This window comes from Macrobrachium rosenbergii, chromosome 50 (genome assembly GCF_040412425.1).
Source record: "Macrobrachium rosenbergii isolate ZJJX-2024 chromosome 50, ASM4041242v1, whole genome shotgun sequence".
Taxonomy (NCBI): domain Eukaryota; kingdom Metazoa; phylum Arthropoda; class Malacostraca; order Decapoda; family Palaemonidae; genus Macrobrachium; species Macrobrachium rosenbergii.
The window spans coordinates 27,388,456-27,407,456 of record NC_089790.1 but is presented as its reverse complement, the minus strand read 5'-3'; the positions used below and the strand labels follow the sequence as shown (position 1 = coordinate 27,407,456).

At 39.4% G+C, this 19,001-nt stretch overlaps 1 protein-coding gene across 1 annotated transcript; it reads left to right on the top strand.

The window, feature by feature from the left end:
• The first annotated feature begins 742 nt into the window (after window positions 1–742).
• MED10 (mediator complex subunit 10) lies at window positions 743–18,674 on the top strand. The gene is made up of 4 exons (XM_067094342.1): window positions 743–980; window positions 13,704–13,787; window positions 14,388–14,463; window positions 18,380–18,674. The coding sequence occupies exons 1-4, from the start codon at window positions 859–861 to the stop codon at window positions 18,491–18,493; spliced, it is 396 nt and encodes a 131-aa protein (XP_066950443.1). The 5' UTR covers window positions 743–858; the 3' UTR covers window positions 18,494–18,674.
• Window positions 18,675–19,001: the final 327 nt, after the last annotated feature.

Below are 19,001 nucleotides of genomic sequence, written 5' to 3'. Positions count from 1 at the left end.
AACTACTAAGTAAGGCTGTTTTATCATTGATATTTTAATTTTTTTTCTTTCTCTATCATTAGAAGCTAGCCTATGAAAAACGCCATCCCCACAGGTTCGTATAAACTGTACATTCCTCCTGAGTAACAGAACCCACTCATATCTTCAGTGGTTATCAATCTGCATAACCTTTGCCTTTCGAGGAAGTTCCTTAATTTTACTGTCCTTTTGTTCTTTCAGGCATCACCAAACCACATTCGACGTTTTGCCCCTTGCATATATTTGACTTCACATGTCACAATTTCCTTTCCTTGTCGTTGCATGCTGTTTATTTTACCACGACCTGTCCTTTGACAAGTTTTCATGGTTTATGGAATTCACTTCCTTACGGGTTACGTATGTATTCATCAAAGGACAATATGCTTAATAAAACCATAGTCGGCGTATATTTAACTATATTTTGTGTATTTTATACCTGTTTTTGATCTTGCAATAGGCACGATTAGTAATGAAAATAGGACTTGGCTGCACGAGGTCTGATTGCTTAATTTAAAGCTGGAAACGGAACACTACCTTGAAAGAAATACTGCATATGAAATTACTTAAGGTGTGAGAAAATAGATATATGTGTCGAGCATGAATTCTTAATAAAATAACAACAGTAACTATTTATTCCTTGCATGATTCACATATGATATACCCCAGAAGAAAAGGGTGCACACCGATCCGTTACGCGAGTGCTTTGTAAAGACTCACCCAACGTATGCAAATCCCAACTACCTCTATTAGTACTACTACTAATCACCAAGAAGCTTCTTTCTGACATATTGGCTGTCGAGGAGCTTCATTGTCCAGGCTCTATCACCCATTACGATAAAGATGTCTTCTTCACTAGAGCAACTGGAAAACCAACTCGAAACCTTTATTGAAAATGTTCGTCAAATTGGAATATTAGTAAGCGATTTCCAGCCACAAGGACAACAAGTTCTTAACCAGAAACTGTGAGTTAAATTTGAGACCCTGCTTGACTGAGTGAAAGGAAACTTCTTCCTGTAGGCGTGAAATAAAAGAAATCTATAGTTTGGGAAAGCATTATTGTAGGCTGCAGTAGGCCTGCCTATTTTGGCTATCCTAGCAGAGTGAATGCAGGGTAGGGGGTGTGGGCTACTAGAGGCTTAGGCTATCTTTACGTAACCTAGGCCAACCCTGGACACGTTTCCAAACCTGAACCCCTCTAAGTATTTTGTGACCCCTTAATCCGCATTCAGTCTGCTAGCCTGTCTTAACAGTAGTGATTTGCGTGATAAAAGTTTGGCTATAACCTAGCCTTCAAATTATTAGCTTATGTAGGCACATCCTGTGTTAGTGTGGGCGACCGAGCGACGCGCCCATAACTCATTAACAACGACTCTAAATGAAAAATTGCTTAGAATAAATGTTGCTCAGCTTGCCAGATTCTACCCGAAAAGTAATTTACTTGACCAATTTCCTTGATTTTCCCGAACGACAATTTTTTCAGCGGAGCATAACTTTTTCTAAGTACCAAGTTGATGTGAACGGTGTCACGCAGCACCACTCTCCTGTAGTTCTTAAGATGGCCGAAGTGCGGCGCTCCTCTCAACCCCGACCTGACTGCGGGAAATTTAATTCCGTCCAATCGTATCTCAGGCTGACCCAGGTCATTCCTAAGGGCTTGCGGATTAAATACTTCAAACCAGTCACTATGTGTTCTATCGATATAATTTGTAGGCCTAGGCCAACACCAGAATCATGAGTTCTTTCTTTCTCGAACTGGCGCGATGGAAAGTCATGACTTGATTTTGTTCCCAAAAGCGATACCTAGAAGGTGTTCCGTGTCCATTTTGGGCGTTTCTAGATTTAGTTAAGCGTGTCTGTCTGCTCAAGAGCCGCCCGACTCCCTCTATCTCTGATTTACTTTCCCAACCATCTACAATAAGACCCGGACCGAGTAATTCCCACTCACCTGTTCGGCAGCCAGCAGTTGCAAAGAAGCCCAGGATAGTAGGACCTACGAAGCCGAAACTGTTACCTACATGGTCGGGTATTATTACAGTTTCGGTCAAATTCGGATATGTATCATTTTTTTACTTGTTATCATTCAATTTTTAGATGATTTTCATACAAAAAATTACTCGAGTCTTGCGCATATTATTTTTTTACTTATCATTCATTTTTTAGATGATTTTCATACGAAAAATTTACTCGAATCTTGTGCAAATTAATGGTTACGGAGATATTTGCCGATGAATTTTGTTCCTTATTGTTATCCCAAGGATAAGTTTATGCTGCCATGTTAGTTTTTCTCCCGATGGTGTTTTGTTTTTTGTCACTGTATTGTGGGTAAAAATGATTCAGAATAGATTGATCCCCAGCCTTCCACGTCTGCAACTTCTGATTCTATTTAAAGTAAGTAAAGTGGTTGGTAACATGTACATCCATGCTAGACCTGTGGTGGGCGCGTGCAGCGCAACAATACTCACTTGCCAGAATAAATGTGCTTGCCAAGAATCTTTATTTCCGCAGAAAAGGCATGCAGCGCCGTTCTGCCACCACCTTACTAACAAAAGATCCTTGGCTTAAATGCAGTCTACATGTGGTTTTATTATTGGCGGATCTTCACCCGCTATCATAGGTTAGACAGCTCTTATTTTACTCGTTTTCCTTATTCCCCCACCCAAAAATCCTGATTTCCCACTGTGGAACCCCATTATTGTAGTTATTAAGGGGGGGGCCCTGTATCTCTAAATTTGATCATTTGCGGAGGAAATAAAGGTCAAATTCGTCGAAAACACACCATTTACACCAGAGAAGATATATTTTTACATCGGAAATGCAAATGTGACCGAAACTGTAGTTTTACCCAGCGACTTTGAAAAAGGTAAGCAGAGCATTTACCTGCCTTTTTACATTTGTTCTGTTGCTAGGTTAGGTTATGTTTTGGAAAGGACCCTAGTGTGCAGTTTTTCGTTTTTTGTAACCTGTGGCTACACTGAATACAGATAATTACCTCTTGCCAGAGCATACGAGCTTGCCAAGAATCTTTCAAAATGCGGATAAGGTGAGAAGCACCGTTCCGCTACCCCGAACTGAAAGGAGATATCTTAAAAAAATCACAGTTACAAAATTAACGCCTGTTCTAATGTAGGTAGGGAGGTAGGGAATAGCCTAACCGATGTTTCTTATGTAGGCTGCAAGTAGCCCAGGCTAGCGGTTTGCGTCCGCCCTAATGTAGGTAGGGAATAGCCTAACCATGGTTGTTATAAGCTACAAGTACTCTAGGCTAGCGGTTTCCGTAGGTTCATCAGGGCCGACTGTAAGGAGAGTGGCGGAACAACATTTTGTGTGCAGAGTACCGGGTCAGCCACACGTATATTGTGTAGCAGGTCAGCCTCATGCATGTAGTTTAGCGGGTCAGCATCAAGTATGTAGTTTGGCGGATCAGCATCACGTATGTAGTTTAGCAGGTCAGCCTTACGTATGTAGCCTAGCGGGACAACCTTTTGTATGCAGACTAGCGAGTCAGAAACTAGCAAATTTTGTACGTTAGGGCTGGCAGGAAACCTGACTTTTGCTTTCCCCCATCCAAAACCCTGGTTCCCAACAGGGTCCCCCTTACCGTTTATTAGTTTTCCAGTTGCTTTTTCTGTTGGCAACACCGACAAAAGCACGGTTTTCATTACCATTATGAAGCACAGAGGGAGCAATTTTTTTCGGCGCGTTTTCTATAGCGAATTTTTGGCACCAAAAGTGGGGTCCTGCGGTCATTCACAGGCTCCTTTGATTTTCCTCCAACTTCAAGACTGAGTCCAGTATCGTATGGTAACAACAATGGTCATAGGATGATTACTGGTAATTTTATGATATAGCCTAGCCTAGCTTTTTAATTTTTTACAAGATACTAGCTGTTAAGAAGCATAGCTCACGATTTTTCTAGTCTTGGATTTTGCTGTGCATTTTCATTCTTTGCATAACTTTCCTCTCTTCTTTCTATTTGTTGCATAGTGTACTTCCTCAGTAAAACACCAAGTTTCCTTATATCTTACCTTTGTGTTTGTGTTCTCCACTGACTGGTCCAACCATTCATTGGAGTTATGTATATCGGCTCTTGCAAAATGTCTTCCAGTACCCATCTTTTAAACAGCCATCCACCCAAGGTCAGGCTTTTTTAGTTTGAACCACATGATTTTCTTTAGCCCATGCATTTTTTTCTTATCTACTTTTTCTTATTCTCAGTTGCAAGTTCATATCTACCAACCATTGTTATGCAGCCACTTGGTCCCCTTAAATTCCTTTCATCTTTCTTTCTTTTAAATCGTCAACTGAAAACCCTTCTGGACAAAGTCAACAGACTATCAGTATGTGAAAGTACATGTTCTGCATGTCGATGAGCGCCATCCATTCTCCCTGGCGAATGGATGCTAGAACTTTCTGGTTTGTTTCCATCTTGAAAGCTGTCTTTTGTACAAAGACATTCAGGGCACTGACATCCAATACAGGTCTCCAGTCTCCTGACAACTTGGGTACTACGAACAGATGATTGTAGAATCCTGGAGAATAGATATCCTCTGCTACTTCTGTGGCCTCTTTCAGAAGGAGAGACTCAACTTCTTGCAAGAGGGCTGCAAACCTCCTAGAGCTTGGCAAGTAGGCTGTCAATGCGGCAGGCATGTTGGCTAAAGGAGGTTTGTTCATAAAGGGAATAGTGTAGCCCTCCCTCAGGACATACTATCCAGGGTTCTGCTTCCCTTTGCTCCCAGTGTTCCCAGAAGAGGAGTCTTGCTCCTACTTGTGTACAGAGGACTATGGTATGTCCTCACTTCTTAGAGGAAGGCTTAGGGGGAAGATTTCTTGAGGCGCATTGTGGAAAATGGGCCCTAGTTCTGTCTAACGAACAGTCTGGTTCTGCCACTCTGAAAGAGATGTGTCTGCAGGGGCGTCGAAGGTCTAGGAGTAAAAGCAGGAGACTCCTTAGAGTGTCTTGAAGATTGAGAGAGGAGGTCCTGTGTGCTGTTTTTCTGAAGGTCAGAAGCTATATCCAATACTGTACTGTAGTTTGGGGGGAAAAGGTGTGTCCGATTCAATGTGGCGAAGAGGAGCGCTGACCTCTGAGAGGGAGTTACTCCCTTAGATGTAAAGGAACAACAAAGTTCCCTTTTCTTTAAAACACCCATGGTGTAAAGACCAGCTAGTTCCTGTGAGCTATCTCTTATTCCTCTGTCAATACAAGAAAGAATTCCCAGCCAGTCAGATGAGGAATCTTGAGGTAAAACTGCACAATCTGTAATTTTGTGTGTTAGAGCACCCACAGCCCAGTCTAAAAAGCTCATCACTTCAAATACTTTAAAGATATTCTTTAAAAGATGTGCTAACTCCATGGCAGAGAACATGATCTTAGTTGAAGTGAAGGCAGATCTCCGGGCCGAACCTATTAGCCCGGAGAAGTCCCCCTGGGAGGAGGCAGAAACTCCCAGGGAAGGAGCTTCCCCTGTGGCGCCTTCATTGTTGAGGAAGAGAGAACCAACTTAAGTAACTTGGTGGAGCCAGCCGTCTGAGGTTCCATAAAAAACACTGAAGCAGGGGAAGAGGGAGTTGCTGGTGAAAAGAAGCTAGGAAAGGTGGCCCGAAGGAACCTCAGCAAGAAGGCATATACTGTCGAAGGAGTGTCCTGTTCCACCACAACTTCTTCCTCTGAAGAAACAGGTGACAAAGATAAATCCGCAGGGGCCTGGGCAGCCGGAGGAGCCTTCTTGAGCAGACTCAATATGCTGTCAAGTTTACTCTGAATCGGATTGGTGGCTGCGGGAGCCGGAGTACCTGATGAGAAAGCCTGAGTGCTAACAGGAGCCTTTGCGGGTAACAAATCAGGATGCGGAAAAGACAAAATTCTGATTGCAGGAGCTGCTGAAGAAGCAGTGTGATGTGTAGGTAAACTTGCAGGCACCAATAGCTGCTCTGAAATCACAGGAAAGATGGGCGCCAGCGATGGAACAGTAGGGAGTTTGGGCGCCAATTCACGTACGGGAGCTGCTGGGCACTAGGGGGCTAATTGATGCACTGAAGCTATTGGGTGCACAATGTTTGCAGGAAGCTCCGACACTGTCCTTGGAAGAGGTTCTTCTAGACGATGAAGAGCTCCGAGATACTTGACGCTTCGGCACCGAAATACAATCCTCAGCCGAGAGGTCACCTGATGGAAAACGTTCCGGGCTGCCCCAGTGACTACAGGAGGCGAGCTCGGGATCCTTACTCTTTTTGCAAGATACAGGAGAAGAGTTCACAACATCCACTGCACGCCTTTTCAGCGGTCGTGACTTGTCCGAAAAACGCCATTGGCACCTGGGACTTAGATCCTCAGAACTAGAAGACACAATGTACATCCACTTTAAGGCCTTTCCAGTGGCCCTTGGTTGCAGTCTGGGATACGTCAATAGACTGAACTGAGGGAGCGACTGCTCATGGGCAGACCCCACTGACCTCCCTTAGGCTACCAGTTTGACTCCTCCCAGGTGCTGGGAAGTATGCCAGTGACCTTGGCATAGGAGAATTGGTGCGCCAAACAGCCACCTCCTCCGCTAACACTGCACTTGCACTGGGCGCCACCGGGCACTCTGAATCACCTTTATTATCCATGAGGACTTTAACTGAAGAAGCTAATTGCGCAATCAGTTCAACAATTAATTCATATCTCATGTTGATCTTCGACTCGAGGCTGGCTGTGGGATTGAGATAAGAAACGTGAGAGCCGGGTAAAGGAGGGATTTGAACAGGTAGAGGGTGTGGGACAGGATTCATAGAAATTACAGGAATACAGGAAGTCCTCAGTTAACGGCGATCTGGTTTTACGGTGCTTGTCTAGTGACGAAAATCGGCAATTTTCGGCGCCGAAAATCGCTGATTTTCTCTTATCAGCACTGATAATTGGGTATTGGCGCCGATACCTACCTAACAGAGGCACCAATAACCGAAAATCGGCGCTTTTCGGTGCCGATAAGCCTGGAAATCGCAGAAAAAGCTCCGAAAATTGCCAATTTTCAGTTATCGGCGATTTTCGGTTATCATCACACCCTCAGAACAGAACCCCCGCCGATAACCAGGGACTGCCTGCATTCGTATCTGATTTAGCAGACGAATCCTGACTAGCTAGTGACTTATTAAGTTTCCTAGCGGTTGCTTTCCTTTTCTTGCCCCTAGCAATTTCTTTAACCCTTAAGGGATGGCATAATTTATCAATGTGCAGCACCCCAGACCGGGGAAACTTTGAGGTTGGCAAAATAAAAAAAAATCACATCAATGGAAAGAGAATGACACGTACATTGACACTATAAATAAAAAAATTATAAAAAATTTTCCCTACTTTCCAAGAGAAGTTGAAAATCCCTATTTACAACCCCTTGTTGGGCCTCATTTACAAGACAATCATAAATTTTACCGACATATATGTTTTTTCTAATAAATAAGTTTTTTTGATTTTGTAAAATTATTATTACTGCTCACATAATATCAAAACAGATAAATAAAAGCAGTAACAAATTTTTTGCATATTTGTTGTAAAATATTCACGTAAATTTACGAGAAGGAAGATTCAGTCACTTTTTGTTTTACTTTTACATGCTTTTTCTAATATTTCTTTGCAATTTTCTTTGTAAAATTACATTTACAACTGACATATTATCGTAAAAGACAAAAACAAAAAACAACAGCAACCCCTTTGTATATTTACAAGCAAATTTACAAAAAGACTTGTGAGAAAGAGAGATGCAGTACCTTCCCTCATGAAGTCACAAGCATTACTGATACTGGCCTAACTCTCACGTCTGTATAAAAGTTGCCATTAGTGAATTTATAGCATATAGAGGCATTGGCACCTTTCTTTCGAATCATTATTACCATAATAACAGTGGTGCGTAATTCTGCTTCACACTGAAGCTCAATCCGTCCACCTCCCCAAACCTGTTTTACTTCACACTGAAGCTCGATCTGTCCACTAAGGGTTAAAGGGGAATCTAAGGTTTTCCATTTTTTCAAGTCCCAATCGGCACATTCTGAGCACCTCAAGTCAACAGAACGTCTGTCCCTTACACTGTACTCATTACGCATCGTATGAGTCATACGATTCCTTTGTCAGTCGTGTATTGCAGCCTTTCCTGCAATACCTAAAGCTAGAAACACTAGTGTCAGACATTATGAAAATCCAAAAAGCAAGTCCAAGAAGCGGGAAAAAAGGTCGTAATCTGATGATAATGTCTCACCTATCACTAACTAAATATGCCGTAAGGCTAGCAAAAGAATGCTTCACCAATTGATGTTTCAAGAATAACCAGCAAAGTAAGAACTCCAAAATTCAAGTTGCTGCCAACCACTGGACTTCAGCCATCAGATGGCAGAAAGAAATTGAGCTCTTCGCTAAGTTGTTCCTCTCTTTCCCCCAAAAGTGGGCGGGCCATGTTACCTACCCCAAAACAAACTAGTGCGACCCACAAATTTCAAAATTTTAAGCTGCCAAACGAGTGAAACTAATAGCTATGGAAAATCTGGGTAAGTTACTTATATAAAAATAATTATGAAGAATAGCAATGCAAAACTACAAACAACAGACTCTGGGGACAAGTCTACTCCCTGAAGTAGATTTCTCCAGCATAAATTTGAGTTTTTAAATAAAGCATAATTCCTCAAGGCCTTATGGGCCAAATCTTCATAACCACTTGAGCCCCTCTTATCCCCAAATCCCTTCCACAATTTTTTTCTTTTAGAAACCAAGTCAGTGGAAATCCCAGTTCCCACACAGTACCCTTGATTTCCCCTCTTGATCCCCCCTCCCCACGTTGGTTCTCTTCCCTATCTGTAGCAGCCTCTTCCTCCCTCTGCACTCAGGTCTTATTTGCATTCCTTACCTCTGGAACATTCCTGGAGCAATCCTTCAAACAGACACTACCTAAGTGTTAATTGTTTTGAGAGGAGTCTTTTTCTCTAATTGGTTCCTAATAGGACCAGGTATCAGGACCTGAGCTTTTCTTCACAATCATGGAACCAGAACCTGATCCTCTAAAAGACAAAGGTTTCTCAGGTAGTCATTGGCAACAGAGAATTGGCTTCCCCTTCTACTTCTTTTCCCCAAACTGATCTGTGGTTGTATCAGTATGGAAGGTCTACTTCTCACTCCACTGCTTTATGGTTTTTTTCCATCTTAGTGTTAGGGTATTCCTGGTCTTGCCATGATCATCCTTTTGAGTATAGTATGTTCCATATGACCAGGTTGCCATCTTCAATAATCAGGATTTCATTTTTCCCATGGAGGATCATGGTTTCCTGCCAGATACCTCACTCTGCATTTCAAGTGTTGGCTCTGACATGAGTGGTAGAAGGGAAGGGTAAGGTTGCTGTTCATGGAGTAGGAGAGATTCTTACGCGGATACTTCCTCTGCCAGAGCTTCCTTTTTGTCAACCTATGAGCTTCTTGCCTTCTACCATATATCTACCCACATTGATCTACAGTTAATCCAGGACTGGTCAACTTGACCCATGGATAGGTGATGGTGTAGTGTCTGAAATGTGAACGAGCCACTCAACCTTTGGGATAACATTCCAGGGATCCAGTCCTCACTCTCATGTTATCTATTTGATATCAAGAAGTAAATGCAGAGGCACAGCTCCACTCACCTCTGCTACATCCATTTGACTGGTACCCAATCTTTATTGACTAACGGAAGAAGCATTTGTAAGCTATATGTTCTCTCCAGTAGCCTCAACCTCTCTCTCTTACATATTGTAGCTCGAGGAATGCTGTTTCATCAGCTATTTCCTTAGGCAACAGGTCTCTGGGAAGGGGAAAATTCATCTTTCCATTTTCCCATACAAAACTGAGAGCAACTAGGTTGCTCTGTGTGACTGTGATTCTCGTGAGTAGTTCCATCATTCTTAACAAGCATTCTTTTAGAGGAACCAACACCACTACAATAGATGCAGTTCCTCTCTAGCCTTTAGGGTATTTTTTTCAGAACACACTCAGGAAGAAAGAGGAGATACCTTGCTTATTATTCATAGAACCCTTTACAAGGCCTCACCTGATATTACCCACGCAGCTACCTGTTTCATTGCTGGTAAAAAGTCTCAGAGTTCCTTGAGTGTCACTCATGAGAATAACAGGAAAAAAATTTTTCGTGCTTCTCCTCAGGTACTACCATAAGATTGTTATGCTTACCACTTTCTTGGGAGCAGTTGTTAACTAGAACGGGAGCTTGGCATCACCTCTTCTCACCCAGCATCGTAGAGCAAACTCTAGGGCTCTTTAAGCAAATGAGGACCTGGTTTTTACTCTCATGTTTCATTCACAGGGTTCAGTGTTGCAGTGCCTGTTCAGATGTAACTCTGGTAAAGTGTGAGGAAAGATCTGTCCTGCTGACTTTCTTCCTCATTTTTTGCAAAGAGGAGACCCATAGGCCCCTGTCTCATGTCCCTTGGCCTTGTAGTTGTGCTCAGCCATTGATGTAACTTTCCGTTTTCCAACAGGATGAATAAGCATTCAAGCAAGTTTCACAGTTAGACTTAGGTTGAAGAAGTGACACTTGGGATATCTGGTCACTTCCGCCCTGTCACATTCTTCGTGATCACAGAGGCTTAAACTGTACATATTTGCACTGGTTGGACAGATGCAGGTGAGCTACACAACTGAGCACCTATCCAAGGACTGGTCTGATGATGTGGACTCTTTGTCCTCTCTTTAACAAGGGAGGAGGGCAGGTTTAGTGTGTTATCCCTTGTTAAAGACAGGACTTTTTTTTTTCCTCTCTAACAAGGGAGGAGGACATGTTTCAAGTGTTATCCCTTGTTAAAGAAAGAACATTCTGTCCTCTCTTTAACAAGGGAGGAGGGTTGGTGTAGAGTATTATCATCAATACCAGTATTTACCAACCTAGATTTCTCATTCTCTAATGAGAAAAAACATTTGTTCATACACGGAACAAACATGGGGTCTTAACATTAGGATAAATCTTCTAGCAACATCTGGAACCGATATAAGTGAGTTACCAAGCAATTACATAGCTACTAGCTTCTTACACGGCAGTCTACAAAATTCAAATTTTCTCCATGGCGCTACCTTCACTTGTGTAGGTGACGCGGCCTTGCCCACATTCGGGACTGATAGGTACAACTGAGCAGAGAGCTTCAATTTGTTTTCTGCTGGCTCCCGATTAACATCGGTAGTTTTGTGTAGTCTGTTGCCTCATCTTTTTGGAATTTTGTCCTGTATTTTTGGTGACGTATTCACTTTTTTTGTGGTGGCTCTGATTCTTAGTTATATTGTTAGCGATAGTTAACTTTTCTCTAAAGATAGTTCAGTATGTCAGACTCCAGCTCTGCAAGCACTCGGTATTGCATTGAGGGTTGTAAGACTAGACTAACAAAAGTGATTTATGATTCACACACTAAATGTGTGTGAACACAAAACAAACTAAAAATGTTTATACCAGTATTATCCTACTTACAATGGGGCTAGGTTCCAAAAAAACCATCGTTTGTTGGAAAAAACGTAAGAAATACCAAAACGTATCTCAAACATAGCCTAGCCTACACTAGGGTATTCGGTACCATGTACTGTATACATATATGGTAGCTTAGCCCACACTATAAAATACTGTATATTCTTTACATACACGGTATAGTAATTATTAATGTCTGCTAATTCTGGAGGCTCATGCAAAGTGACTAATGATAATTCAATACAAAGAGAACTTGAATAACAAACAAGAATTAGCTTAGCCTACACTATGGTATATTGTATATATACATGGTAGCGTAGCCTACATTATACTGTACTCTGTATTTGCATATTGTATTATACAAACGTCAACATAACGAATATGCATCTTTTCCATGGACCTTTTAAAATGTTATGCCTTAATTCACTGTATCCAGTAATATTGTATATATTCTTATATTGCTTTGTATTAAAAATTGCATTCATAGCGATCAGTGTTTTGGTTTGGAAATGTTTATGCAGTGTTTATTTCGCCGCATTTAACTCAGTTCAGAGCACTTTTCTTGCTTCTAGTTAGCGTAAATGAATCTCTAGAGTCTAGATACTTTATTTATAAGGGGCAAGCTATTTTTTGTTATACGAAGTGTTTTTAAGTCGAAATATGACTAAAATACGTCTCGTTGTGAAATGAATTTATCTATTATTTTCATTAATAATAGGTGACAATTGACGATGGCCGTTTGGGGGAGTTTGTTTGTGTAAAAAAATTCAAGATTCTGTTCGCTATTTTCACTTGATTTCAGCACAATACGAGCTTTATGTATTTTTTGTTTTTCGGCGTAAAAATAACAGTAATGTTTTCTTCCATGCCCAGTAGTTTTGATTAAAATACTTTCTCTCCCATTTTAATTATGATCGAGTTTCATCCATGTTGCAGATGCACGATAATTTACAGTATAGTCATTAGCAGCTTGAACATTGTTTTCTCAGCTTTAGCTACAACTTGCAGCGTAAATTTAGCAGTATATTTCCTTGACAATCTTTTATCCATACCGAATAAGGGTATGATGTAAAAATACATCAGTCCTATTCTACTTAACATCATTTGTGTCATAACCTACGGTAAATGTTTATTACCATACGGTGGTTGAAATACCAGGTAAACGGCTGTTGTTATCCGATTTGGTTATAAGCAAAACAACAGTTTCTCAGTTGGTTGTTTATGGCTGTACACATTTATGCAAGAGTATAACGTTACTAACAATACTTTTATCATACTCTTTTTACTTTTTTAACTAGAAGATGGGATAAAGAGATGGAGGAAAAGTTGTCTATTGTAATTTGGTCTCTCCCACTGCCTGATTACACTGCTGCCTGCGCCCGCGCAAAATTTAAAAATATTTTATAAATAATATTGTTGTATCGGTATTAATTGCTTACCCCATTGCAAAATCGAATTGTCGTAAGGTGAATTATCGTAACTCAAGCATTACCTGAGTATTTTAATAGTTTTATCACAAAAGTGCATTTAGTCATGAAAATGAGATGAAAATACAGTATTTAGTGAATATTTCTCAGTGAAAAATACCGCGAATGGGCGAATTTTCCGCAAATAATGGGTAGATACATTCCAAAGAGAAATCTGTGAATACTCGAGTCTGCGAATCGTGAGAACGCGAATATGGGGAGTTTACTGTAAATAGCTATTTATACATACATACGATCAGTTGTTGTGATTAAACAAGCAGTTTTGTTTTTATAACAAAAAGTTTTTTATACAGACCCATTAATCTATTGATGAGTGCCTTCTTCCCAGCCTCACAACCTTGTTGCCTCATTTAAGTCTATGAAGAGTGAGGTTATTAGTTTACTAATACACACCTAAGGGCTTAGAGGGCAACATATTTGGTGAGGCTACCTTCCTTTTCTGACAAACAGGGTACTTCTTATTATGGGAACATTGTAACAGTGATATTTGGTATATATGGAACCAATAAAAGTTTTATGAAGAAAACTGTCATTTTGTTTTTTAAAAACATAGTATTTGTATTGTGATTAGAAAAGCAGATAGACCTAGGTGTATTCATATAAGCATCAATATAAGTAGATCAGATCAAAATAAAAATTGTTAGGATGTAATGAATAAAAGATATATTTATTAAGCCTTGCAGTGTACTTTTAATTACCATGTGTAATAGTTAAAATATTTATTACTTTGACCTTACAGGCAAAACATGATCACAAACATGCAAGATATTGATAAGTTACGTTCTGCTGTACAAGATGTTCTAGTTCCACTCGAGGTATTTGAGTAAGTACATTTTCAAGTTTTTAAGTCATTTGCAATTTCTCATTTTTGTGTACCTTGGTCTGTATTAAACCTTCAGTTATTGGCATAAAAATTACATGTAACAAATTTCTTAGGGAAACTGAACCTAGCCTAATGATTCAAGATTATGAAAGTAGTCCAGATCCTTATGTTGTTAGAAGGTATTTTTGCAAAGAGTACTGTGCCATTCATGATCATCCGTTATTTTTCTCCCTTCATAGAATGTGTAGTACAACATTCATAGGATGGCCTTTCATACTCCATCCATATTAAAAGTGAACTTAGTGTTTGCCCTCCAGAGGTGGATCTCTCTCCCAGAACCTAATGTCCTTACAGAGCATATATTGCCTGAAGGAATATTGAATGAGTCTTTGTGTACTATCTTTATATTTGCTCAACATAAGAGCTTATTTACCTGTAGCCTATAGTTGTAACATTGCCAATATTAAGTGTTAAAAATAAACATTAGGGTTTTTGTTATTGTAAATCTATTCTGGTGAAACTTCGGAATTCTACAGTACAGTTTTGTTCTGTTGAAAGACAACAGTCTACTCAAATTTTAATTAATTCCTTTGGCTTCAGGTACATTGATGGAGGCCGCAATCCTCAGCTATACACCAAAGATTGCATGGAGAAAGCTCTCGCTAAGAATGAGCAGGTATGGTTTCATTGATTAGTTAACCTATATTTACTTCCATACTCTGGTTGTTTTTTGCTTAAATCTCTTCATTTATTTTTTATTAAGGTTGAAAAATTAAGTTGTTGATATATAGAACTCTGCTTTTTTGTATACTGTTTTAAAGATTATGTTTTTGGTTATAAAATTTCTTTAAACAAATACTGTAAATTCACAAATCTATTACTTTTAATTAACTCACATTCATGGTCTCCACAAATCCTAGACACTCCATTCCAGTTCCAGCAACACTGTGCTTGTAGTCCAGGGCAGCAAAGAACTTCACTGTTTGTGAAGTCAATACATTTTGCTGTAATGAAAACTGTAAAGTTGGGAGGCAGGAACTTTGTTTATAATATAAGTAATGGGTATTTATGAAGAGAATTGATTTAATTTTACAACAGTCATTTGTATATGACACAATCAGTCACAATTAGGCCAAACTTGGAGCTCATTGGATAGAGATTAGTAATGGAACCCAAGGCTTTAGGGAAACAGAGAGTGCTGTCAGTAAATACTCATCGGCATAAAGAGGGAACAAACAGCTGAACTTACGTCCTGAGAGTTCCTCATTGGATGGGTGGGTATTGTTTTCAGCTAGCACTCTGCTGGTTCTTTGTTCGATTCTCCGACCGGCCAATGAAGAATTAGAGGAATTTATTTCTGGTGATAGAAATTAATTTCTCATTATAATGTGGTTCGGATTCCACAATAAGCTGTAGGTCCCGTTGCTAGGTAACCAGTTGGTTCTTAGCTGCGTAAAATAAATCTAATCCTTCAGGCCAGCCCTAGGAGAGCTGTTAATCAGCTCAGTGGTCTGGTTAAACTAAGGTATACTTTTTTTTTTTTTTACGTCCTGAGAGGTGTCAAAGGCGATGAAGATAATGAATGTGCTGATTATCAGCTGAAGTAGATACTACCCATTAAAGTACTAGGTTCCTGAATGTCTGACACATAATTGCATCTGTGAAAAAGAGAGTTGACATGATAATTTCACCAAAAGAACAGATTTAGAACAAGAAATTGACATGATTTTGCTAAAAGAGCAGAAGTAGAATGAGATATGATTCAGTGTGCAAGCAACTAACTTTGTACAGTACTGTCACCTGATACCTTAATGTATGCCAATGAGAAACAATTTTCTGTCATTACTTCTTGGAATGTCTGTAGAAAAAAAATCTTTGGACATAACTTCACTGCAGTCCTTAGTTCCTTGAGGACAGGGATGCACTGCTCAGTCTGGGCAAAGATTCTCATCTCAGAAAATGAATGATTTAATTGATTCTCTAGCTGTGTCCTCATGGTAAAGGACAAACCCATGAATTCCTCTTTTTGATAAGTTCTGATATCGAGTAATGAAGCTGTTGCATTGTCCTTAAAATGTTCACATCAGAGAAAGACTGTTTGTAGGACAAGATCCAACGATAAACCTTAATCAGAGTTTTCAATGTAGACTTGCATTATCCATCAGGACTAATGAAGGATCTGATCTTCACAGGATGACATGACCTTTCAAGCTCCCTAAGGAACATACAAGTATATACACCCTGATGATCTGAAAGGCAGACATGAGTCCAATTACAAAGGCTTACATCTCATGGAAAAAAAAGTTAATTATTATAACTACAAAATAATAGTTTGAGACCAATAAGCCACATTGTGTGACTCGTAAGGCTTGTCCAAAGGATGGTTTATTAAATAAGAATAGCATAAAATAGGGGCAGTGTAGAACTGAAAGCTAGACAGCTAGGTCAGGAGAAACCAAAGACACAGATAAAAAGGGAAATATAGCTGGCAGTACAGCTGGTCAAATGTATGCTGCAAAGAACCTTTAGTTTCTTTTCTAGTGTACCTTACTAGTCACACTATAAGTGGTACCCACTACAAAAGTCGAAAAATCCCCAAGTGGATAAGAGGCAATTATGAAAATACTGTGCAAGAGATGACATCAAATAGAAGTGTCCTCTGCTTGGAATAAAAAAATCAAAACTGCTGGGTGGACAATAACATTGCTGCCTCTGCTAAAAGGTCAGTACGTCTGAGTTAAGCTAGAAACCTTCAAGTAGCCAGACACTATTTTCATATTATATAGAATCTGCAAAGATGAGATTGATGTACAGTATCAGTCATTTTGGTCTTTACATTTTTCATGTAAATAAAGAGACAGGAGGAGTGAGGGAAGTTACTATTGCAATAATTAGATTTTAGTGTGCTCTCCTTTAAGTTGTTGATAAGTACAGACTGGGCAAACCTTTGAATCAGATGTCTCATTGGCTGATCAGTAAACTAATGCATTCAACCCAATAACCCTTCTCAAAGGATGAGATTAAGTGGATATGTCATTTATAATTGACTTTGTAATGAGGACACAGCTCCAAGTAGTTTAGATTAAGCTGATGCTCCCTTTATTTTATTGTTTTTCTATTCATGCCAAGGCAAGAGGACTTTCATTGCCTTACCAGTGTTATGCATCTTTATCTTTAAGGAACCAAGGAATGTAGGAAAGATACTGAGTTCACAAGGTAAGATAGGAATGGCAGTAATGCAAAAGTTTAACACTTATCCACCTCTTCAAAGTTCTTTCTTATGTTCTTATGTGAAAGTTTTATATGAGCGGTGTTTTCTGGCGGTTGTGTTGGATGTGACATACAAATGGCCTGGACACTTAACGTTGTGGCCACTGTTAGCTGGGGGATTTGTGATATGTACTCCTGTGATGGGTGGCAAGTTTTTTTCATTTATTAACTCAGTCCTCCCTTCTTTTTCACTAAAGCATCTTTCAAGACATGGGCTTTCCAGCTCCAAACCTCTTGATTTTGTATATTTCCTGGGTTTCAGCTGTATGTGTACTGTACTCATTGTTTTCCTTTAGGGCCATGGGTTGATTGCTTATCTCAATCCCACGAGACCTTAGATGGATCCTTCATTCCAGTCAGTAAATTCTAGGGTTGTAAACAGCACAAATTTCCCTCCTAATTTGGTGTTTGGGCTAAATTATGAAAATTTTTTTGTGAAACAAATGAAATAAAAAAAGATAATGTTTTACTCAAACCCATAAGTTTTATTTGAAGTGCCCTCTCCCAAACCCTGCTGATCCTTCACAGTTTACAAGTATTGGCCTGACTACTCAAAAAGAGACTTTAAACTGCTGGGCACCTGAGGATCCCCAAAGCCCATGCACAGTACTGCTGATGGGAAAGGAGTGTGAGGGGAATTTGCAGCTACAAAATAAATATCTCTTAATTCAAATTCCATAATGTATACCATTTTCTCCAAATGCCATTAAGTGACATTAGAGCTTGTTTCCAAGATGGCAAATCGTCATAATCCGTGCTATTATTTATATCTTTTTTGAGTTCCTTCTGTACCATTTTGAGGAGTAATGATGATGCAAAAGTAGGAATTAGGTTCAAAGATACATATAATCTCCCCACCTTTTTTGCACTGACTGCATAATAAGCAGAGGTCTCACTGATGTTAGAATGCAAAGCTAGAGTTTAGGTATAACTTTAGCCTATATAATATTTTTTTTTTTCAAAATCACTATCTTTTTGGTGTAGGGTAATGTGGTGAATTGACTTACAATAGCTCTCATCCTGAACAGTTTTTATGATCATGATTTAAAGTCAGTTCAGACTTCTTTCAACTTTTAATTGTAAAGACATCCATTTCCTTTTTTGATATGTAATTTCATTTGCAATTTTAAAGTTCTTTGATGAAAGGTAGCAGATGATACTGTGGGACAAGGAACACTCATCATCACTGTTTCTGTTTTTCCCTTTCTTGGGTTAGGCATGTACTGAGTTCCCACAACAGAGTGAATGAGCTTATTGTAGTGTATTTTATTTAATCACTTAAGCTGACTTGACTTACTAATGCATAGCTATTTTTTTTTCAGGTCAATGGTCGCATCGATTCTTACAAGAGATTTAAAGCTATGTTATTAGTTGAACTGTCACACGTCTTCCCAAATGAGATGACGCGCTATCGTGCTGTGAGAGAGGAAAGTTGAAAGTCGATTCAGCTAGAAAATTGTGGAATATTTTAAGGAAAGCTAAAAGCACTTCAGATTTCTATAATAGAGTACTTCTTAAGAGACTGTACTTGTAAACTCTTCATTTATCGTACGACACTTACATTGCATTTTTATGTATTATGATTTGCATGAAGGAAAAATATAAACCTTTTGTATACTTGTTTCCTTTTACTATTCTCTGATGCCTGTTCAGTATACAGTATATAATATTTACAGTCATTATAAAGTATTCATTATCGGGCTCATTAACTGATTTGAAACTGTTTTAGTCTTTTTAAAATATTCTTGAGTTTCATTTTTTCCCCTCAGTGCTCTCCCAGCTGATTGTCCAACTGCAATATTTTCTTTTTCTAGTTTTCAGTTCTCTCCAGAGCAGATTACTCTGTGATGATGCTGTTGGTCATACTTGTGATTAGAAGAAGGTTGGATGAGTGAGGTATAATTTTTGTTATGCTCAGTCAGTAGTGCAAAGCATGATCATGAT